This window comes from Salminus brasiliensis, chromosome 20 (genome assembly GCF_030463535.1).
Source record: "Salminus brasiliensis chromosome 20, fSalBra1.hap2, whole genome shotgun sequence".
Classification (NCBI taxonomy): domain Eukaryota; kingdom Metazoa; phylum Chordata; class Actinopteri; order Characiformes; family Bryconidae; genus Salminus; species Salminus brasiliensis.
Window position 1 is genome coordinate 17,123,926 of NC_132897.1, and position 24,224 is coordinate 17,148,149.

Sequence of the window (24,224 nt, forward strand, 5' to 3'; positions counted from 1 at the left end):
ATATATATATATATATATATATATATATATATATATATATATTTGAGTCGAGCTCATCTGCTACGTAAAAGCCCTAGAGCGTCTCGTCAACAGTACCTTCAGGATTTCCGGGTGTTTACTTATATCCCCCCGAATGAATGGGATTCACGACCAAGGTGCCGACACTCTGAAGGGTCTTGCCCTACATGTAAGCTTACAGAAGTCTTGGAAGGCTTGAAGAGTCACTTCAGTCTCTCAACCTGTCAGAGTTGAAAGCACAGCGCATGAACGCCACGATCCCACCTGATTTCATTGAAAATGAGTCAGAACACTGTGCACAGGCTCAAAATAACCCTGTGTGTCTTTTATATTTGATACATTGCATGAATTATGGAGGCGCATTGAAACACGCTACGCCTCATTATTGTTCTTTGGTATTAATGCAGATTTTGAATGTTACGCTCTTGTGACATGTATGTTTCAAAGACCAGATCAGGCTCTGTTCGACTCCTCTATCTTAGCACCAAACACGAAAAGCAGTTTTGGGCCATGCTGCCGGTGCTTGATCCGAAACTCCTTCATGTGGTGTGGCTCAAAGGAGAATGGGTTTCCCTTTTGAATCTTGATTCCTTGCTGGGTTTCTCCATGGCTGATTCGGGAAACCGTGCTACTACATCAGAAAGAGCAGAGATTTGAGCTAAAATGAGGAATTGGCTTCTGCTGTGGGGGAGGGTAGGAGCATGCATGTGCATGATTTATAGAGTCTTAATAAGATATTGGGCCACCAGGAGAATCTCAGACTATTCTGGGAGTCCTGAGTTGTTAATAAGATGCTTCTGGCCACAGTGTACTCTTTCACTGGAATGTAAGTGCAGCTTTCAGACTTACTGTTCAAATGAAAAGCCAGCAAATTCTTGAAATTCACAATGCCGGGCATGGTAACAGTATTGGAACTACTGGTATGCATGTATAATGTGTGCGACCATGTCTGAGATCATTATCAGTGACAGGTGTTTAATATTCTGTAAGGTTGCAGAATATAATAATGCGGTAAATCATTTTTACCAAAATATAACAAAATAGTTCCTTCTTTGATGCTACCACCACCATGCTTAACAGTTGGTGCAGTGTTCTTGTGGTCAATGCCCCTGGGAAGCTAAATCTGAATTTTCTTTCTAATCAAGTTAACCTGGCTCCTCAGAGCCCCCAATGTAAATGTACAATGTATGTCTGCTGTCCTCTTGATATAGAATGGGCTGTCCTAAAAGTGGCCATGCTTGTGTCGGCATGTCCACAAACATATAGTGTATGATCAATAGAAAAAACACTATGAAAAAAAAAAACATAAAAAAATTATGAATTTATATAAAAATATAGGCAATAATACTGAAAATAAGATGAAAAATAATCAGAATTATTGTATTGTCCGAGTGATTGGTTATGCTGTCTCAAGCACACAAACAAAAACACGTCCTCTTCAACGTTCAGCATCTCGTTCAGCTGCTGGTTAGCAGAATAGCATGCTGTTCATATTAAAAGGTGTAGCACTGGCTGCACTGTCCCCATTTCCTCTGACACACACACACACACACACACACACACACACATACATACACAGCTCCCCCATCTGCCTGTATGAAATATTCATATTAACTCATTCCTCATTGGGCCAGGCAGAGCAGCTTTAATGGAGTCACAGCTGGGCTGAAGCTTCTGAGGGCTAGTGGACGGCTTTCTGGGTGAGGGGGAGATGCATTAACATATTTGTACCCCAAGCACACCCACACACACCCCCGCACCCAGGCCAGTGGTGGGGTAATGTGTAGTTGTTGTACGTGTTTTTTTTTTTTGTGACTTTGAGGACGCATCTGTCAGCACAGAACAGCGGTAACTGAAGCTTCTGCTGCTGAAGTAAATTGGACTCCGTGGAGACGACGTTGACAGCTGTAAATGAAAATCACACCTTTATTTACATAAAGGTGCTTTTCATACATTAACATGCAAAACGCTGGACCGACTGACACACAGCTCAGATGAGCAGCAACAAAAAGATGGACTTACTGTAAAAATACATTTGCATATATGCAAACGCACATTTGATTGATGAGGCACTGGGGGGGGGGGGTATCTGCAGATGCTCACGTCAGTATTTGCCCAGTAGATGTAGTATTTCATTTATAAGGGCCACTCAGATCGAAGATAATTTTACTGAAATGTGTAAAGGCTATTTTTGAGAGCATATTCAGATTTCTTTCAGACTGTGAACTGCTTTACATTGCATTGCAAGTGGCAATTATCGGGGACCAAGCACTTTTATGGAGGCAGTACAGCACAAATATTTTTAAGCTGGCTTTATTTATATTACATGTCTCTGAAGGTGATGTTTGGACATGACCAGAATTTTGCATAGTTACAGCAGTTGCCTCCAAGTTTTTATTGGCATTGAAGTGTAGCAGAAATGTAATTCTCTAATTATTCTGTAACTTTTCTTTCAGGAACAGTGCTGCCAGACCTCGCTGCAGGGAACTGTGTTTTTTTAACCTGATGTCTGTCTGCTGCATCTGTAGCGAATGGTTGATTAGAAAAGATGATAAGTCCAGCTCTTTTCCTTGCAGTTAATAACAAAAATAGGCTCATAATAGAAGCCGTTGGGCAGGTACTTAACTGTGTTCGGCCCGTTTCTAAGCACAGGGAAGAGATTGTCTGTGCCAAAACTGGGCCGTTTGCTGCAGATTGAAGTGTTCTTTAATAATTATTTATTTATTTAGAGTATTATGCAAGTTATTACACGCGCAGCTGGACATACTATTCAGTAAGCCACTTGAACCATTTGAAATATGTGGAGAATTCACTAGGATTTGTCTTGCAGGAACACAATGTTCAAAATGAATGTTAAAGTGTGCCGAGTGAGTTCACTGAACACCCCCCCCCCCCCATCCCTCTTCTCCCTTTCTCTAGCCCTGTCTCTCTCTCACTCTGTGTCGTTGTTTGTCTCTCGCCCTCCAGCTGCTTGTTTTTGCCCAGTCTGGCCCCTCACAACGCATCGTCCAACAACGCCAACACATCTGGAGTGAGTGATGGGGCCGTGGTCAGTGGAATGGGAAATGGTCAGTATCCTCTGCCTCTCTCTTATGTTCCTACATAGAAACACACAAACCCGAATACACGAGCCCTGGCTGAGCAAACAGCAGCTAAACACCCTGCCGCTGCTTCAGCGTTCTAACGTTTTAGCCTGTGCAGCACGTCTGCATGTGTTTTATGGATGGGGTTTTGGAGGGAATACTTAAGGGAGGGGCTTTATTTGTTTGGCTATTGAGTTTCAGACCTGTTCAACTCTGTGCACTGACACTTTATTTTTTTTAATAATTGAGTTTTGTTAAATACATAGATAGATTGATGAATAGGTAGATAGATATGGACAAAAGTCTTGGGACACATACTCATTTACTACGTTTTTCCTATTTACTCTTTAGGGTGGAAGGCTTTCTATTAGATTTTGTAGCAGCCCCCCAACTAAACTCTCGAAAGTATTGGATGGAGTATCATCATCATCATCATTCCAGTGAATACAGTTCCACTGCTCCACAACTCAATGCTGGGGGTCTTTTATACCCCTCTAGGTGGATCTTTATGTGCTCCAGAGCCTCCCATTCTGTTGGCAGTACTTCTCTACATGGACTAGACAAGCTCTGTTTGCGTGAGTGTGCATTTGCACATCTGTGTCAGCAATAGGTGCGACTTAAAGTAGAAAGTACCTGAATGCATTCATTAGAAGGGGTCCCCAAGCATTTGGGCATAGATAGATAGATAGATAGGTAGGTGGGTAGATTGATGGATCAATCAGTCTGGCTTAGTCTTGAGAATGTCTGTCTCAGTCTCAGTCTGTAAGTAGCCATATAGTGTCCAACTCGCTGTATGTGATGTTAAAAAAACTACAGTGTTACATTTGTACTGCGAAGCTTGGATTTCCGATACACTCTGGTTTTATGGCATTATGCAGCTTCAGACAGGGATTTAGTTGAAGACATGTTAGGGGAATGGAGTTGTAGGGTGATAAAGGGAGATGATGTGTGTGTGTGTGTATGTGTGTTAGGGGCTGAAAGTAAGGGAACAAGTGATTGACTAATATTTGGGACAGAAGCCGTAAAGATTTGAGGTGGACGGCCGAGAGCTAAAATGAGAAGAGTGTTTTGAGGATGGAAAAGAGGGTGTGTGTGTGTGTGTGTGTGTGTGTGTGTGTGTGTCTCTTCAGGCGCTACAGGCTTTAAGCAGCTCCTGGCACAGCAGCCCTGAGTGGCAGTGCTATGTAGTATTAATGAGATGATACAGGGCTGGTTGCCTACAGTATACTGCTTTGTACTTCTCTCGAGCTGTCTCTCGCGCTCTGTCTCACTCTTTTGCTCTCTCTTTCTTCCTCTCGCGCTCTCCGTGTCTTCCTTCCTTTTCATCTCTCTCGTGCATTCTTACGTTCTCTGTCTATCTCTTGCTCCTTCGTTCTTTCTCACACTGATGCTCGCTCTCTCCAACGCTAGCTCTCCCACGCTCTCTCTCTCTCTCTCTTTCTCTCTCACCCTCACCCTTCCTCCTCCTTTCTCTCTCTTTCTCTCTCCTGAATGTAAATGGAGTTTTCAGTATTTATAGATAGGCTCCTGCACCATGTTCTCTGACCCATTTTTGTGCATGACATCATCCTTACCTTTCACGGAGAGATTTTCATTCAGATCGCTGCCGTCTGTCTGTGGAAGGCACAGGCGCTCCGCCACCGACGTCCTTGTGATGTCAACAATCGTGACCAGTGATGTAATTAGGCCTTTGAGATGCTGATCAGCAGCTTTGCTACTTATTCGTGTTTTTCATGGAATTGTATTACGATGTGGACTGCAGAAATGTAACACACACACCACCTGTAACTAACTGTTGTGTGTATGTGTGTTACTTAAACTGTCAGTGCAGTAAGTAGCTCAAGTATAGTTAACCTAGAAGCAAGTTTATGGTTTAAGTTCATAGCCGTCATGCAGGCGTTCAAAACCAACATATGAACCCATCTGAAAGCAAGTTAATATATGTCATTCTGCTTATATATATATATATATATATATATATATATATATATATATATATATATATATATATATATATATATACAGTGCATCCGGAAAGTATTCACAGCGCTTCACTTTTTCCACATTTTGTTAGGTTACAGCCTTATTCCAAATTGTATTAAATTAATCTCTTTCCTCAAAATTCTACACAAAATACCCCATTATGACCATGTGAAAAAAGTTTTCTTGAGAGTTCTGAAAATTTATTAAAAATAAAAAACTAAGAAATCACATTTACGTAAGTATTCACAGCCTTCGCCATGAAGCTCAAAATTGAGCTCAGGTGCATCCTGTTTCCACTGATCATCCTTGAGATGTTTCTACAGCTTAAATGGAGTCCCCCTGTGGTAAATCCAGTTGATTGGACATGATTTGGAAAGGCACACACCTGTCTATATAAGGTCCCACAGTTGACTGCATGTCAGAGTGCAAACACCAAGCATGAAGTCAAAGGAATTGTCTGTAGACCTCCGAGACAAAATAGTCTCGAGGCACAAATCTGGGGAAGGATACAGAAAAATTTCTGCTGCTTTGAAGGTCCCAATGAGCACAGTGGCCTCCATCATCCGTAAATGGAAGAAGTTTGGAACCACCAGGACTCTTCCTAGAGCTGGCCGGCCATCTAAATTGAGCGATCGGGGGAGAAGGGCCTTGGTCAGGGAGGTGACCAAGAACCCGATGGTCACTCTGTCAGAGCTCCAGCGTTCCTCCGTGGAGAGAGGAGAACCTTGCAGAAGGACAACCATCTCTGCAGCAATCCACCAATCAGGCCTGTATGGCAGAGTGGCCAGGCAAAAGCCACTCCTTAGTAAAAGGCACAAGGCAGCCCGTCTGGAATTTGCCAAAAGGCACCTGAAGGACTCTCAGACCATGAGAAGCAAAATTCTCTGGTCTGATGAGACAAAGATTGAACTCTTTGGTGTGAATGCCAGGCGTCATGTTTGGAGGAAACCAGGCACTGCTCATCACGAGGCCAATACCATCCCTACAGTCAAGCATGGTGGTGGCAGCATCATGCTATGGGGATGTTTTTCAGCAGCAGGAACTGCCAGACTAGTCAGGATAGAGGGAAAGATGAATGCAGCAATGTACAGAGACATCCTGGATGAAAACCTACTCCATAGCGCTCTTGACCTCAGACTGGGGCGACGGTTCATTTTTCAGCAGGACAACGATCCAAAGCACACAGCCAAGATCTCAAAGGAGTGGCTTCAGGACCACTCTGTGAATGTCCTGGAGTGGCCCAGCCAGAGCCCAGACTTGAATCCGATTGAACATCTCTGGAGAGATCTGAAAATGGCTGTGCACAGACGTCTCCCATCCAACCTGATGGAGCTTCAGAGGTACTGCAAAGAAGAATGGGCAAAACTGCCTAAAGAGAGGTGTGCCAAGCTTGTGGCATCATATTCAAAAAGACTTGAGGCTGTAGTTGCTGCCAAGGGTGGTTCTACAAAGTATTAAGCAAAGGCTGTGAATACTTATGTAAATATGATTTCTTTGTTTTTTAATTTTAATAAATTTTCAGAACTCTCAAGAAAGCTTTTTTCACATGGTCATAATGGGGTATTTTGTGTAGAATTTTGAGGAAAGAGATTAATTTAATACAATTTGGAATAAGGCTGTAACCTAACAAAATGTGGAAAAAGTGAAGCGCTGTGAATACTTTCCGGATGCACTGTATATGCTTGTTTCTTCTAATTTTATTTAATAATTTAATAATAATTAAAAAGTATTTGTAAATGGAATAAATGTTTTTGGAAACATTTTTGGGATGTTCTTAAAACAATCAAAAAAAGACAATTAGATTGCTCTGTGTGTGTGTGTGTGTGTGTATATGTGTATATATGTGTGTGTGTGTGTGTGTGTGTGTGTGTGTGTGTGTGTGTGTTTTATTTTTTTATAGACGTCAGTAAAATGTGATTAATATGATTTCACTCGACCGGTCACTGCTGCTTCTGCTGTTTACATAAGCACAACCAAGCTGATGAATCAGTTGTGTCCCAGCAACTACAACTTTTTAATAAACATCAAAAGGATAGTTTAGTGACGAGGTGAAGTTTCAACATAGCTCCAAAGAGCTCGTAGCTCGTTTTCTGACTTTCCAGTTAAGGTTTATGTATTTGTTCTGTACTGTGCTTTATAAATTTCAGATTTGAGTTTGTTTCCTGTTGAGGATTTATTTACTTGTTCACCAAAGAAATAACCCCCAAAAAAACAAAAAACACATTTCATCAGGGGTTCTCAAACATTCGCATAGGACTAACAAGTGCATGCAAATGGACACTAGATCAGGCTGTCTAATCATGGCAAGCAGATTGGGAAAGAAGCTTTATTGTTTCAGTTATTTGGATGCAGCTTTTCTTTTGCTTTGTTTGTATTATTTTGTCACATCCTTATGTATTGTTTTGATGGGGATGGGGGGGGGATGTGTCTGCATATTTAGCCTTTTAATAATTTCATTCATTAATCACAAGTCTTAATAATGTGACATTTTATTATATATGGATACCTGAACTTTTTACTCCTTAATTTCATGTATTTTAGTCCCGTATATATTTAAAAATATACTTAAAACATATGTAGCCCCAGTAATATCTGAATGCTCACCCTATCATTTCAGGGTGGAGAAACGTGTAAAGGTTTGAAATGCTGGTGTAGCTTTAGCTGGAATTGTTTGCTATATTTTGACACCCTTCTCTCCGCAGGCGAGCGCCTGTTTCCTCCTCCATCGGGCCTGAGTTACTCCTGCTGGTTCTGCGTGGAGCGCTTCAGCACCGCTCCCCACAGCCACCCAGTGCGGCTGCTGACGGTGGTCCGGAGGGCCACTGCATCAGAGCAGCACTACGTGTGCCTGGCCATCGTGCTGTCAGCTAAAGACCGCTCACTGGTGGTGTCTACCAAAGAGGAGCTGCTGCAGAGCTATGGTACAGTACAGCAGCACTCGCACAGCACTTGCACTTCTGTTCAGCCTCGGCCACTTTACCACAGTCACCGACGCCCTGCTTACTGTGCTTTTATTATTTTTAAAGGGTGTGCGGTCATAGTACAGAATCTATTCATACAGTGAGTCCAAGAAGTATTTGATCCCTTGCTGATTTTCTTCGTTGGCCCACTAATAAAGACATGATCATTCTATACTTTTAATGGTAGATGTATTCTTACATGGAGAGACAGAATATTAAAAAGAAAATCCAGAAAATAAATCTAAGGAATATATATTAATTGATTTGTATTTCATGGAGTGAAATAAGTATTTGATCCCTTAGTATTCATTAGCAGTTCTGGCTTTTACAGACCAGTTAGACACTCCCAATCAACTTGTTACCTGACCTGAAGCCACCTGTTCTCACTAATCACTTGTGTGAAAAACACCTGTCCACAGAATCAGACAGATCACACAGATTTCAAGTCTCCAACATGGGTAAAACCAAAGAGCTGTCACAGGACCTCAGAGTCAGAATTGTTGACCTTCACAAAGCTGGAATGGGCTACAAAAAGATTAGTAAGGTGTTGGATGTGAAAGTAACAACTATTGGTGCAATTATCAGAAAGTTTAAAGAGTATAACATGACAATCAACAGACCTCGGCCCGGTGCTCCAAAGAAGATTTCGCCTCGTGGGGTGGCAATGATGCTGAGAACAGTCAGAAATCGTCCTGCAACCACTCGGCAGGAGTTAGCAAATGACCTGAAGGCAGCTGGGACCACAGTTTGCAAGGAAACAATTGGCAACACTTTGCGCAACAATGGATTCACATCCTGCAGTGCCCGAAAGGTACCCCTGCTGAAGAGAGCACATGTGGAGGCGCGCCTCAAGTATGCCAATGATCATTTGAAAGATGAACCAAGTTATTGGGAGAAGGTTTTGTGGTCAGACGAGACCAAAATTGAACTTTTTGGCCTCAACTCCACCCGCCATGTGTGGAGGAAGAAAAATGCTGCCTATGACCCCAAGAACACTGTGCCCACCGTCAAGCATGGAGGTGGAAGCATAATGTTTTGGGGGTGTTTCTCTGCCAAGGGTACAGGGCTACTTCACCGCATCACTGGGAAGATGGATGGAGCCATGTACCGCACAATCCTGAGGGACAACCTCCTCCCCTCTGCCAGGGATCTGAAAATGGGCCGTGGTTGGGTCTTCCAACATGATAACGACCCTAAACATACAGCAAAGGCAACAAAGGATTGGCTCAAGAAAAATCACATTAAGGTCATGGAGTGGCCCAGCCAGTCGCCAGACCTCAATCCGATCGAAAATCTATGGAGGGAGCTGAAGGTCAGAGTTGCCAAGCGACAGCCCACCAACCTTCATGATTTAGAGAGGATCTGCAAAGAAGAGTGGGCCAAAATTCCCCCTGGTGTGTGTGCTAAACTTGTGGTTAACTACAACAAACGTCTCACCGCTGTGCTTGCAAACAAAGGCTTTGCCACTAAGTATTGAGTGTGTTTGGCAAGAGGGATCAAATACTTATTTTCCTCATTGAAATACAAATTAATTAAAATATATTCTTTAAAATTATATTCTGGATTTTTGTCTTGATATTCTGTCTCTCCATGTTAGAATATATCTACCATTAAAAGTGCAGAAGGATAGTGTCTTTATTAGTGGGCAAACAAAGAAAATCAGCAAGGGATCAAATACTTCTTGGACTCACTGTATATACTTACCGAGCACTTTATTAGGAACACTATGTTAATACTGCGACGGGCCCAGTTCTTCACGAAAGTTCCACAAGTTCTTGAGTTCTTTACATTTGACCCAAAGATGTCCTACTAGAGTCAGATCTGGGGACTGGAAAGGCCACTGAGGAGCACTGATCTCATCTCATTGTCCTGTTCATAAAGCCAGTTTGGAAGACCAGCTGGAAGTAGCCATTAGAAGATGTCTAAATTGTGGCCATGAATGGATGCACATGGTCAGCAATAGTACAGTACATGAACCGTTTCATGTGTGCCAAGAAAACCTTCCCCACACCAGTACACCGCCTCCTCCAGCCTGGGCTGTTGACACAAGGCAGGTTGGGTCCCTGGGTCATGCTATTGACGCCGAATTCGGATCCATTTATCTGTCTGCAGCCTCAGCTTTCTGTTCCTGACTGACAGAAGTGGAACCATACACGTGACCTTCTGCCGTTGTAGCCTGTCCCCCTCCAGGTTGGACGTGTTGTGCATCCCGGGATGCTTTTCTTCTCACCATAATTCTATGGAGGCCTTTCCGTCAGCTCACACCAGTCTGGCCGTTCTCCATTGACCTTTCGGTCTGCTGAACTGCCACTGACTGGATGTTCTTTCATTCTGCAGTAAACACTGGAGACTGTTGTGTGAAAAAATCAGGCTACGTCAACCTCTCAAAAGAATGTTTTCAACATCTTGCTAAATCAATGCCTTTGAGAGCAAAAAACAGGCCCTTCCCGGTATTATTATAGTGTTCCTAATAAAGTGCCCGGTGAGTGTATAGTGCAGGCACTGGTGGAAGGCTTGCAGTGTTGTTTAGTAACCAGTCTTATCCAATCTTGCTAAAATGGGTCTAACCAGAGAGTGGTATGGTTTGACATGCTTGGCTGATGTTCTTTGTTAAGCCTTGTGGGTTATGTTTACTATACAGAACGAAAATTACATTATGATAATAATTGCAAGATTTTATGACATGAAACACAGCTTAAATCCAGGTCTCCTTCTTGCATATTCCCTTTACACTAGATTTGTTTAGAAGCTTACTTATCCGCTCTTCCCCACTTTTGGGAGTATTACATGGCATACAGCTCTTTCTGTCTTCCAACTCCAGCAAGTGGCTTTGTTAAAGCATGCCAGGTTGTTTTTCCCTCTTTGACAGGAAAGGAATGAGCATTTTTGGGGCTGTAAAACATTTGGCTTGCAAATATGCCCGTTTGAGTTTCGTCAGGATCTCAGGTTTTCTAATTGCATGCGTTTGCAGACCTCTGCAGAAAGTTAAGAGCGGTTAGTCATTTGAATTTCTCAGATGTACGGCAGACGAGGTTCTTTTAAACAACTGAAAGGGTTTCGGAGCAGAGCTCGTTCATCACGGCTCTCGCTCTGCGAAGTTCCCTTTGTCTGTGGATTGTGTGTGTGTGTGCGCGCTGTCATTTCCTGTCTGGCTCCCTCCACAGCGGATGACTTCAGCGAGGAGTCCTCCTTCTACGAGATCCTACCCTGCTGCGCCCGCTTCCGCTGCGCTGACCTCATCACCGAGGGACAGTGGCACCACCTGGTGTTGGTCATGAGCAAAGGGATGTTGAAGAACAGTATGGCCACGCTCTACGTTGACGGCCAGCTGGTCAACACGGTCAAGGTGAGGGCAGGGCTGTGACATGGACACCTTAAATCTGTCACTGAATGAATTTAATGAAGACAGGAGCACAAATGATTTATATCTGGAGAGGCTCATGAATCTTGGATCAGACCGCATGCATATGGCTATCTTGCAGTGGAATAGGAGGGGAAGGGAGCTATTAGCCTGGACTAACCAAACAAGAACCAAACCAAAGAAGACCAAATCCATAATGCTGCATTCAGTCGTCATTAGACCTCATTGGACTTGGTCAGAACTTGGCTTGGCACATTAATTCATTATTTCTGTAATGCCCTTAACACATGTGCATATGCCCACCTATTTGTGCTGAATTTGTAAAGAACTGCTTGTTGAGTGAGGCATTATACGGCCCATCAGAATAGATTGATTTACATATACAGATACAGTACAGTAAGAGTGGTTACTTTTGATACAGTTAACACTGATTTACTGATTTATTAATTGAGATATTCACCATTAGTGTTGGACTTTGCCTTTAACCAATCCGTGCAGTGAACACACACACACTAGTGATCAAACACACGTAGTGACCATGAGCACACATGCCTGGAGCAGGTTCGTGGGAAGCAGGTGAAGGGCCTTACATACAAGCCCGGGTATGATCTGTGCTTGCTTGCCCAAGCCCGGGTATTGAACCCACCAATGCAGTTTTTGTCTATTTTAAGATTCAGACATTAACCAGTGTTTTCTTTGTTAATCAAAACAATATTTGATTATTATAATATAATATTTGATTAAATTGCTAGCTAGCAATTTTTGGGCGGGGGAACAAATAAATGTGTGGCTAGAAGAATACGTTTTTTTTTTTTTTTTTTTTTGTTTTTTAGAATATCTCAGTGTAGTTTTGAGAACTTTAGCCTCGAACACGACAAGGCTTTAATAGAGAAAATGCTTCAATAACTTAAAAAAAAAAAGAATATGAATCCATATTTCAGCATAAATTGAGTGTAATCTACCCTCTGAGCTCAACAGTAGCGACACTCTTAGCTGCTTATAGGTCACAAGGCTCTGTAAAGAGAGAGAGACCTACGGGAGGACGTTATGGCCATAGATGATGATTAATTTGCATTAAAAAAGCATGGTAAGCCACGCGTTAAATTTGACAGCACTAGTTTTTTATGAGGTTCAGTTTACCATGACGGTGAAATGTGTTGTTATAAGAGCATATCTGTGAAAATCCTGCAGTTTAAAAAAAACTAAAAAACGTCATACATCTGTTGTAGGGAATTTCTTTATACTGGTGAATGATGTGCAGTGATCTGAGTGATGGCTGTTCTTATTACCAAGAGGGCTCAGAAAATATGGAACCTGGAAATCATACAGTCTGGTTCAAATTCTTAACTTGGGGCTGTTGTTCTGAACTAGTGCTGTGTTTGGGTTCACCAGTATATCAGACCCAGTTAAGGCCCTAAGCATGACCAGACAACCCCAACCTCACTTTAAGAGGTCACCTTGCAGCACCTTAGAGAAACCCAGCATTGAGGCACACTAGTAGACATCTCCCTCTGTAGAAGCATCAGACAGGCCTGTCAGACAATGCAGCCATCATGCAACACACCATCTGGCTCTTCACACACAAACACTTGTGCAGAGCTTTCATCAAGGGCTCCTTTGTGGTCTACCTTTGATTCCACCACAGCTTCCGTTTGATGCTAGATGAAGCGACAACGGATGCCACAGCAAACTCGCACAGAGACCGCACTGACAGTGCAAGCCACTTCCTTCCTTCTTGCCTAGATAATGTGTCCCTTACTTTCCTTTTCTCACTCTTTCTCTTGCTGTGTTTTTATTCTGTAGCTCCACTACGTGCACAGTGCTCCAGGTGGTTCGGGCGCTGCTAACCCACCAGTTGTCAGCACAGTGTACAGCTACATCGGGACGCCCCCGGCCCAGCGCCAGCTCTCTTCGTTGGTATGGCGTTTGGGGCCCACGCACTTTCTGGAGGAGGTGCTGCCCGCCACCAGCGTGGCTGCCATCTATGAATTGGGGCCCAACTACGTGGGCAGCTTCCAGGCTGTCTACCTGCCATGTGAGTAACGACTGTAGTGCAGTGAATTGGGCGAGCTAGCTTCGAGTTGCGAGGTCTGAGCTTTGGACAACTTAACATCAACCCAAGTTTGATGCTGCGCCGCAGTTAACCCCACACAACCTTTAGTATATAGAGCTATTAAGGTATGTTTGGCAACACTCATCTTCATAATCAGTGATTAGGATTACGATCACACACTACAGCTGTGTGGAATGAAATACAGCCTCTTCCTTTAACTCAACCATGGCAGTAAACACATCCAGAATGGTGGGCAATCACCTCATTGACCAGGATACAATTAAGGGTTAGGTGCCTTCCTCAAGCCCTGAACGTTGAAGGAGGAGAAAGCACTGTTCCTTTTACTCACCTCGCTTTTTAATTTCTGCTAGTCCAGGGGATTGCTTTGGTGGTGCTTTGGTTCAAAGCCTAGTTCTCTAACCTTTAGGCCACGACTTCCCCATTGAAGTATCGTCCTTATTATTCCTGTTGTTAAAAGCACGTGTTAAAAATGCTCAAATCACAAATTTAATATTGCTCATTATATAAAATTATAGAAATGCAAATAAAAAGCTCCCTTAATACTCCATACGAGTATGCAATTTGTGACAAATGTATTGGGACTCCTGCTCATTCATTATGTCTTTCCTAAAAATCAAGTGTATTATTGTAACACCACTACCTGCCAGTAAGCTGCCACACCCAGTGGGAGACTGGGCTTCAATTCTGGGTGACCACACTTGGACAAGACTCTTTAACGCTACATTGGCTCTTCTATGTAATACGAGTACCCTTGTAAGTCCCTCTGGATAAGAGCATCAGCTAAATGCCATCAAATTCCCGGGAAGGATTTTTACTTGATTTTGGAGCACTGCTGTGAGGTTTTGAAGGCATTGAGCAGGAACAAGAGCATTAAGGAGGTCAGAAATCCCTCAACATACCAAAAGTATTGGATGGAGCACCACCATCATTCCAGAGAACACAGCTCCACTGCTTCACTGCTCCACAGCTCACAGCTGGTGGGGCTTTATGGCCCTCTAGCCCACTCCTGGCGTAAAGGTTCATGTTGATCTGCTCCAGAGAGTTTTTGTGTGTGTGTGCATTTGCACATCTGAATGCAGTTATTAGAAGGGGTCTCCACAAACGTCCACATATAGTGGATATGCTAGGAATAGGAGTTCTCTGCTGTAATTTACAGTGTTACTTATTCCTGCAGCTCTGTAGAGTTGAGCTCCAGCCAGACTCAGGCACATCTCATCCATGTTTCCATGTTTTAAATATTAGAGCCGTTTATTGGGCCTGGAACTAATTCTGTCCTAATTGGTGAGTTAGTTGCCCTGTGCAGTGCGGTGGAGCTCAGGATTGCTATCTTGAACAGATCTCTCCATGTCTTGTTTTCCCGAAGAGACTTTTCATAGCCTGCTCGGCACTCGTTGCAGTTGCAACCAGCCGTTACAGTATTACAGTAAGACTGAGAAAGTGTTGTCATGGTAACATTTAAGCAAAGCCTTCAAACTCCTGTTAATTACATTCCCAGCATCACACTGTGTGGAATTAAACACTTTCACAGGACCTGCTATTTGTTGACTAGGTCGACTAGTCACTCTCAGTCTCGTGCATGTGAGACATTGAATGGCCATCATGACAGTGGATCTCCTGTGATGATGATGCTGCACTCCATGTATGCTTGGTACTTAGGTAGAATCTGCTCTGCTCCTCAGGTAAAGACTCAAAGACTGAGGGTGTGCCACCTTGTCCAGTGGCGCTGGTTCCAGAGGAGAAAGTCTCCTTCAGCCTCTATGCGCTCTCCGTCTCTGCGCTGACCGTGGCCAAGATCCGCAAGGTCTACAACAAACTCGACAGCAAGGCCATCGCCAAACAGGTGAGCAGCCTACGTGACACATGGCCAGAGTTTCAGTCTTTTGTATGTTAAATGTTCTTTTGTTACATAATTTGTTCATGGAAAAACAGATCATAGTTTGTCCAAACTAAAATGCGAAGTCCTTTATACAGTTGGCAGTATCATCACATGAGAATGCCACTCCAGTCAAGCTCCTTCACAACGCCGCAGGACATCTGAACGGTCCAGCCAGAACCATCGGAGCCGCGGTAATCGGCTACCTGGGTAAGAGCTTGTTTGTTTATGGTTAGATGTTTGACCACTCTTCTTGGTTTGGTTTTTCTGGCATGAACCCAACCTTTAAGCACAGACCACAAGTTTTTGATGGGTTTGAGGTCCAGACTCTGGGAAGGCCATTGCAAAAGTTTAATGTTGACCTGCTCTATCCATTTCACAGCCACCTCTAATGTGTGTTTAGGGTCATTGTCCTGTTGGACCACTGTGTTAAATTTCCAGCCGTCTAGCTGATGGCCTGAGATCATGCTGTAGAGTTCTGAGGTAGTCCCTCTTCTTTTATTATGCAGTGTACCAGTTCCAATGGCAGCAAAACAGCACAACAGCCTGGTGCTACCACCACCATGCTTAACAGCTGGCACATTGTTCTTGGGATGAATCTGGGATTGAATCTCATCTTTACTACTCCATCATCTTTTATCTTATCTGACCATAAACTTTACTCAAGAAGGCTTAGGTCCAGCCTCAGGCTGTCAAGTTTAGAGCAGCTGGTTCTTAATTTTTTTTAAGACTTCTTAGCGAAGGGTCACAGTTTCAGTCCGTCCAGACCGTGTCAAAGTGGCTAAACCTCCCAATAACATACGTACAGTTGTTTGAACTGATTATATTGGAATGTGCAGATCCTAGAGATGTTCCTGGCTTGTATAGGTCGACGATCACCATTTTCAGATCTGGGACCTTCCCACTGTGAGTTGGTCAGTCCTTTCAAATGCTTTCAAGTGCTTTCAAATAAACCCCCTTTTATGTGGATACAGAGAAGCTACCAGCTGTAGTCAGTGACGATCACCAGTAGGTAGATAAGCTCTAGGAACTTTTAGGAAAAGACGTTCACACACACATACATATACTGTATATGTCCATCCAGCAGGACAAACAACCCTTTAGTGTTGTCTTTGCTATGTGGCACTATTGGGCTTCTCTTAGTTTAAAGCATCTCTTAGTATTCATATATTCATAACCCCCATCTCTTAGTATTCATATATACATAACCCCCATATCTCTCTCTCTCTCTCTCTCTCTCTCTCTCTCTCTCTCTTTCTCTTTCTCTCTCTCTCTCTCTCTCTCCACCCAGGTGTTAGAGCATTTGTTCCCAAACCGGTGGCCACTAACCTGCAGTACGTTGGAGGAGCCGCCGCTATCCTAGGCCTGGTGGCCATGGCGTCCGATGTGGAGGGGCTGTATGCAGCTGTAAAGGCACTGGTGTGTGTCGTCAAGAGCAACCCCCTGGCCTGCAAAGAGATGGAGCGGATCAAAGGCTACCAGGTGGGCCGCAGGCCTGTAGATACATGCATGGTCTTTGTTACAGTGACTGGGAAGCTTCTACCATTATCAGTTTTACCTTAAATATGGAATGTGGAACAGATAACCTCACCCTTATTTGCCATGAGCCTCTGATGCTTAAATATACGCATATAGGGTTTAATATTGGTGGGAATGGTCAATAATTCGAAGGTGTGATCATCATGGTGTGGACATCTTTTGGGGTGAGAAGTGCAGGGTGAAACTTTTGCATGAGTAGGAGTGATTTTGTTAAAGTTAAGGATCATCTTAAGGGGAGCTCTGTCCCTAAAAATATGAAACATACTGTATATATAATTTAAAATTTCAGCAGTTCAGTCATATATTCCAGGAAAGCAGTATTAAAAGCATGCCTCATAGCATAGAAAATAAAATTTCCCTCACCTTAGGGAGTTTGCAGTAATAAATACTGTTACATTTTCTAAATTCTACAGTCCATCCAGTCCTTATAGCCTATATATGGAAACCAAGCCTTAAAAACAGCCTGTTCTAAGTGCACCTATCGCCACCTATTCAGCCTACCACCGTTTAGCCCCGCCTATGTTATAGTTCCCAGTGGTGCTTTTGTGAATGAATTCCAATACAGAACCTACAATCAGAACACGGCCAGTTTATCTTATATGCTTCTTAAAGGCGTAGTAACACATTTTAATGCTGTGAGATAAACGCTATGGGATATGGGCCCTTTAAATGTCTGTTTAATGGAAGTTTGTCTTTTTTTTTAGATTTAAACTGGGAATACATGAAGCCCTAATATGAATAGTTTCTTTAGGAAGGGTTCCTTAGGAAATCCGGTGGTCTTGTGAAGTACCTTGACAACTTGAAGAAACATTTGTATGCTTTAATGTTTCTTTGCCTGCTTAAAGGGTTGGTTGCATTGGTAGAAACCCCTTAGAAATGGTTCTATGTAGCACCAAAAAGGGTCCTCTGTCGTTACGACTGAAAGAACCTGTTTTCAGCACTATTTTTAGAACCCCATTTTGCTTAGAGTGCTGTCTGTACTAATTGGCTTCTGTGTGCCGCAGCTGCTGGCCATGCTGCTGAAGAAGAAGCGCTCGCTGCTGAACAGCCACATACTGCATTTGACCTTCTCCTTGGTGGGCACAGTGGACAGCGGCCACGAAACCTCAATCATTCCCAACTCCACCGCCTTCCAGGACCTGCTCTGTGACTTTGAGGTATGAGGTATTTTTACTCCGCACTCGTCAAGGAGAAAGATTGTATTTGGAGACAGGATACATCTTGGTTGTGTTTTATTAAGACAGATTTGAGATGTTCTCTGATCTTTTGCCACAGGTTTGGCTGCATGCACCATATGAACTGCACCTGTCTCTCTTTGAGCATTTCATTGAGCTTTTGACTGAATCCAGGTGAGAATTTTCAGTACTACACATAATACACACACCTTATTGTGCCGGATATTGTGTAGGTTCCCCTATGTGCCACCAAAACAGCTGTCACCAAGATGTTAGCAGCAGCATTTTAGCCTTTACAGCTATCCTGTAAGTTGTAAGGTGGGGCCTTCATGGGCTTTAGTGAGCCTTGGGCCCCTCATGAGCCTGTTGTCGGTTGACAGGTTGTGCTTTCTTGGAGCAAATTTGGTAGTTACTGACCATTACATAACCCAGGTACACCCCACAAGACCTGCCTGAAGTGTTCTGAAGTTGCTCTGACCCGGTCACCTAGCCATTACTACATCTAATGCTAAAGCTAATACTGCAACAATGTTGTGGCTGATCTGTATATTTTGACAAAATAATGGCTTCTTGGTGCCACTATAACCAATGAAATCCTGTTCTCACCAATGTTCTGTTCTGATCCCAGCGAGGCTGCTAAGAACGCTAAGCTCCTGCGGGAGTTCCAGTTGATCCCTAAGCTGCTGCTGACCCTGAGGGACCAGTCACTGTCCCAGCCCACCATTGCTGCCATCAGCAATGTCCTCAGCCTGCTGCTGCAGGGCTTCCCCAACTCCTACGACCTGCTCCGGTACGTTAAATATCTACAATACCAGATATACCAACATACCCATAGCCTGTTCAGAAGGCTGAAATCACTGTTTTTGGTCGACCATCTCAGAACTTTTGCAAGCATTCAGGTTAGGGGTGCGTCCAGTGGTGGACGTTGATGGTTTTAAATGATGGTAAAAGTGAATGGGACTCAATAAAGCCGAACACTGGCAATACAGTCATCCAAACTGCTACAACAATCAGTTAAATCCTCTTAAGTATGTAGTAAGTTAGTGCTGATGCTAATACACTTTTTAAGTGTGAGCTTAAGTGTAAGTATGTTTTGAACATACTTTAAAAGCCAAATTGGACCATAATCACAGCTTTAGCAGCACATTGGTTTGCTCAGCGGTTAGCGCTTCAGGTTATTGATGATAGGTTTGTGGGTTCGATACCCGGGCTAGGCAAGCTGCCACTGTTTGCCACTGCCACTGTTTGCCCTCTCTGCTCCCCGCGCGACGCAGCAGGGGCTCATAGTCACTATGTGTGTTTGATCACTAGAGTGAATGTGTGTGTTTACTGCATGAATGGGTTAAAGACTGAGGCCAGATTCCCTCTGTGTCCGACACAAATTATGAATATGGTCATTTTGCCTTGTCTAAAATTGACCTTAAGCTATTTAGAGATGCACAAAATTGGTCTACCTACCTGGATACCTTGGTTAAATAACACGGACAGTGCTATATAACCTAAAATTAGTTATTTATTATTAGGAAGTGACTTATAAAATAAAACTAAATAACTGGTAGTAATGTGGTCCTGTGACTATGCATATACATTTATACTGTCTAAAGAAATTTGCTTTAAAAAAGGCACTTTTGTGTCCAGAATAATCTCAACACACTAGTTAAATAGTTAACTGCTGTATGTTATCATATAATATGTAATAATTGTCCTTAGTTTTGCTTTGTAAGAAACAAGGCAGAATGTAGTGTCCAAACTTGAATTTTACTCAGTAATTTTGATCATTCCATTCCATTAATTTTATTATTAAATAGCTTAAAATATCCGTTTTGCTAGAGTTTCCTTTATCCATGTCTCTTTTTTGTTTGTTTTCTTGTAGGTTTGGTCAGTTCCTTTCCTCCACCTTACCCACGTTTGCAGTCTGTGAGAAGTTTGTGGTTATGGAGGTTAGCAATGAGGAGAAGATTGATGGAGGTAAGACTGAAACTGAAAAGTACCTCATTTGCATTGCAGTACGTAGCAGTTGTATACACGCTGTGCCCGTTTTAGAGGAACTGTGTTTTTAAGGGGGCTTATTTTGTAGCTTCCAGTGGTCTGACGGTCTTCCTTTCTGCTTAGGAAATGATGACGACTTTGGAGGTTTACTCTCCTCCAATGTTATCCTGCTGCGCAACCGCCTGCTGGACATTCTGCTCAAGCTTCTTTTCAGCTCCAAGGAAAAATCTACTGTCAATGCCCAGTAAGTGACCTTACTATTATGCTTCTTCTTATCATGAGCCACGAAAGCATTGGTAAGGTCAGACACTGGGGTCATTAGTCATTAGTTCTGGATCACAGACTCCACTTCAAGTCACCCTAGAGCTTTTTTGTGGAGATTATAAGAGCTGTGTGTGCAACTGAACACCTATGTCAGCAAAGCAGCTGGATTTAATGAAGTGTCTGGATACTTTTGGACATGTATATAATAAAATATATAATAATTAATATTGGAAACCCTTCAGACTTATGCTCCAATATTTTTGTCATGTTGTTTTTAATTTTCTACCCAATTTTCTATTTTTATGTTTTTAATTTGCATCCATGCAATAGAATTTTCTATAGCATGGATGCATCCAGCTACTGTAAGTTGCACCCAGGTATAGCCAATAGCATAAGACTCTCTGGAGCAGATTAAAATGAACCTATTGGCACCATGGCTAATGCCGGGCGTGGGCTAGAGGGGTATAAAGCCAGTGTTCTATGCTGTGCGTTTGGGATGAGATGGGAGCAAGGGGTCTGTATTACTGACTTTTAGGCTCTGGTTCCTAACATCTCTTTTTCTCGAACCCTCTGCAGGGCATGTGAGGAGCTGGTGCGCACTCTGGGCTTTGATTGGCTGCTGATGTTTATGGAGGAGCACATTCACTCAAGCACCGTGACTGCAGCGCTCTGGATCCTGGTGGTGCTGCTCAGTAACCAGTCCATCCTGGGGCGCTTCAAAGAGGGACTGTCTGGAGGAGGCTGGCTCGACCACACGGACTCTGTGCTCACCAATAAAATCGGCACGGTGCTCGGTAAGTAAGAGAAGGCCGACCGGAGGGTTTGGAAGGCTGAATCTGCGTAAGGATCCATTCTGGTTGCATCTGATGTCATGTTGGTTTGAATGTACAGATTTATCAATAAGGGGTGGATGAATGAATGGTTTTTATTGCAAAGTTATTAATAGACTCAAAAAGGTGTGTAATTCACCCCATAAAACTCTATCTACCATATTTTTGTTTTTCTCGAATGTCATGATCAAATATGAAAAAAGGGAAAGAAAAGTCTTGGTGAAAGATTAAGATCGTCTATTAAAGCCTTAGAAGCCTTAAAAGCTTAGCAGTATAACCGAATTTAGCCTTCATACTGAACCCATCCATTGGCTGTGAACACGAACACACACACACACACACACACACACACACACACACACACTCATGCTAGTGACTAGGAACAGTGAGCAGTTGGGATTTGGTGCCTGCCTCAAGGAGCCTCAGTCAGGGAGGATAAGACACTATTCCTTCACTCCTCCCACCCCCCCACTTCCTAATGTTCCAGGTTAACTGACGACCCATGGAGTCACATGGTTGTAAAATCAACAAATGATCACATTTAAGCCTTATACAGTATATGTCCAAATGTTTGTGGACAGTTATTCTAAAGGACACATTCATCTATTTTAAGTGGCACCCATTGCTGGCACAGATATACAAATGCACACACAAGAGCTTGAAAAATATAGAAAAATATTGTCAATAGAGTAGAACTCTCTGGAGCAGATATACATGGACCTATTGGCACCATGCCTTATGCAAGTTGTGGGCTAGTGGGGTGTGAAGCCCCTCAGCATTGAGCTGTGGAGCAGTGGAGGAACTGTGTTCTCTGAAATTATGGTGTTTCAGCCAATACTTTGGGATGAACTAACTAACAGCAATGCTCCAGAATCTATTAGAAAGCCTTCTTGAGATAGGATAAGCTCTATTTTAATTTAAAATCCATGATTTTGGAAGAAAATGAACAATTGACCAGTGACCAGGTTTCACAGTACTTTTGTCTATGTAGTGTCTCTACACTGTATCCAGATTTAGTAGAAAAATATTACTATAAATAAAACAAACCTTACCACTCGTATTATTTAAAAAATTATCAAATTTTCAGGATCTTTAGGGCAAAATGAACAGAATAGATCTCTATCTGTGCACCTGGAAAGATTTTTTTTTAATATTAATGCTTTAGTTTGTGATTTGCACAACTTCCCAGATTACTCAGATTGCACAGTGCTTCTCATTGGGGGTTAGCAACATTTAACTTCATAGCTCTAATGCAAAACTAAAGCATATCTATCACATACATTATCAAGTGAAAATAAGATTTGTTAAGTTAGATATCATATAAATTCTTAACTAATAATTTGTATTAAATTTCTGATCTTGTGGATGTTTTCCCCTTCATCTCAGGCTTCAACGTGGGCCGCAGTGCAGGTGGCAGGTCCACCCTGCGCGAGATAAACCGCGACGCCTGCCATTTCCCAGGATTCCCTGTGCTGCAGACATTGCTGCCCAAGCACACCAACGTGCCCGAGCTCTATTTCCTGCTCATGGCTCTCTTCCTGCAGCAGCCGGTCACCGAGCTGCCAGACAGCCTGCAGGTACATGTCAGTATGAAACCCTTTTTCCCTACTAATCGTACTAACCGTGCGTCCTCGTGAGCATCTTTTCTTCTGTGTTCTTCTTATACTTTATGTACCTGGGTACTGTCTGAGACCCGTGCTGCCATGCTTTCTCTCTTCTTGATTTAATCTTGATCTCCTCTCTCATTTAAAACGCTTCCTTGCATGCGTACAAACCTTTTACTGTGCAGTCTGGTTGCTGTACCAGCCACGCGGTCATACGGACCCGGCATTCAAACATTTAGGCACTCCTGGTCTAGATTTCTGTTACCATGAATCGTTAAGTGAGTAGAAGTGGAACTGACCCCTAGAAGGTATACAGGTAAAGATTAAACATTTTTAAGTGAAATTATTGTCTTTTAGTCGCCCTAAGAGATTTGAGTTCTCAGAAGACTTTACATAGTTTGTAGGACTATGGCAATCCTGGTTAGGAAAAGTCAGGTGGTGCAAATTTCAAACCTTGTCCCAGCAGTCAGCAGCCATAGACTCCTCTACACATCTGCCTAGCTCTTGTAGGATTTCGGCACGAATATGACCTGCATGGAAAAGTCATCAAAAGAAAACCTCCTTACCACAAAGTTCAGTGTCCGATGTTTCCAATGAAACTTCTAAACAAGCCTGATGCATTTTGGAAACAGGATCAGTTGGCCGTTACAGCAATGAGCAATGTTTGTATGTTTTAAAGACAAAAAAAAAAATGTAGAATTTAATGAAAAGATCACCTCTCCAAGCGCAGGAGTGGATTGATCATGCTTTGGGCTTGTGCTGTAGCCAGTGGCACAGGGAATAATTCACGAGTAGAAGGAAGAATGGCTTTAATTACATACCAGCAAACATCACTGTATCATCATCTGTAAAAAGAAATAAAAGAAAATAAAAAATAAATAAATAAGCTGATGATAAAAGGAGGATGGCTTCTATAGCAAGATAATGATCCTAAACACTGAAGAGGAGTAAGCTGACGGTTTTTGTGTGTAGATGGACCTCAAAATAGCAGTGTGTGCAAGAAGGCTCAGGCCCAGCCCTTTTATTTATAATTTATAATTCCCCAAAATTGAACTGAAAGAAGATGGCTACAGAAATCATTTACAATTATTTAAGTACTAACTATGCAGGGTGCTCAAACTAATGCTTTGAACAGCGACATAGTTAAAGATGAACTGCTTTCGAGAAAAAGGATAAAAAACACCCACAGTAACAGATTCTGAGCAAGGGTGCCCAAACTTTTGCAGGCCAGATATTGTTACTTTCCGTCTAGTGAATATTAACAGTAACCCCATGAGAACAAAAAGAAACCTGGAAAGACCTTCACTGGATATTTGAAAAAAGGTCCAGACAGTATATAAGCTGTACAGGTTCACAGACTGCAGCCCCCTCACACACCCTGTCACATGAGGTGCGATAATAATCAGTGGGTCTTGGTGTGTCTGGGCCCTAAAACTTCCAAGAGATACGTTTGCTTGTAATATTTGCTTTG

General features: G+C 42.8%; 1 protein-coding gene across 4 annotated transcripts in view; it reads left to right on the top strand.

The window, feature by feature from the left end:
* The window catches only part of wdfy3 (WD repeat and FYVE domain containing 3), a 118,569-nt gene that overhangs the window by 59,049 nt on the left and 35,296 nt on the right, over positions 1 to 24,224 (top strand). For 3 of the 4 annotated variants that reach the window (XM_072665263.1, XM_072665262.1, XM_072665265.1), the window contains 14 exons: positions 2,986 to 3,086; positions 7,787 to 8,005; positions 11,209 to 11,390; positions 13,209 to 13,440; positions 15,159 to 15,319; positions 15,451 to 15,562; positions 16,644 to 16,834; positions 17,896 to 18,048; positions 18,167 to 18,240; positions 18,695 to 18,856; positions 19,940 to 20,034; positions 20,179 to 20,299; positions 20,896 to 21,113; positions 22,536 to 22,732. In XM_072665263.1, coding sequence (XP_072521364.1) covers positions 2,986 to 3,086; positions 7,787 to 8,005; positions 11,209 to 11,390; positions 13,209 to 13,440; positions 15,159 to 15,319; positions 15,451 to 15,562; positions 16,644 to 16,834; positions 17,896 to 18,048; positions 18,167 to 18,240; positions 18,695 to 18,856; positions 19,940 to 20,034; positions 20,179 to 20,299; positions 20,896 to 21,113; positions 22,536 to 22,732 — 2,218 coding nt within the window. The remainder of the gene's footprint in view (positions 1 to 2,985; positions 3,087 to 7,786; positions 8,006 to 11,208; positions 11,391 to 13,208; positions 13,441 to 15,158; positions 15,320 to 15,450; positions 15,563 to 16,643; positions 16,835 to 17,895; positions 18,049 to 18,166; positions 18,241 to 18,694; positions 18,857 to 19,939; positions 20,035 to 20,178; positions 20,300 to 20,895; positions 21,114 to 22,535; positions 22,733 to 24,224) is intronic. The other variant, XM_072665264.1, reaches the window with a different exon arrangement.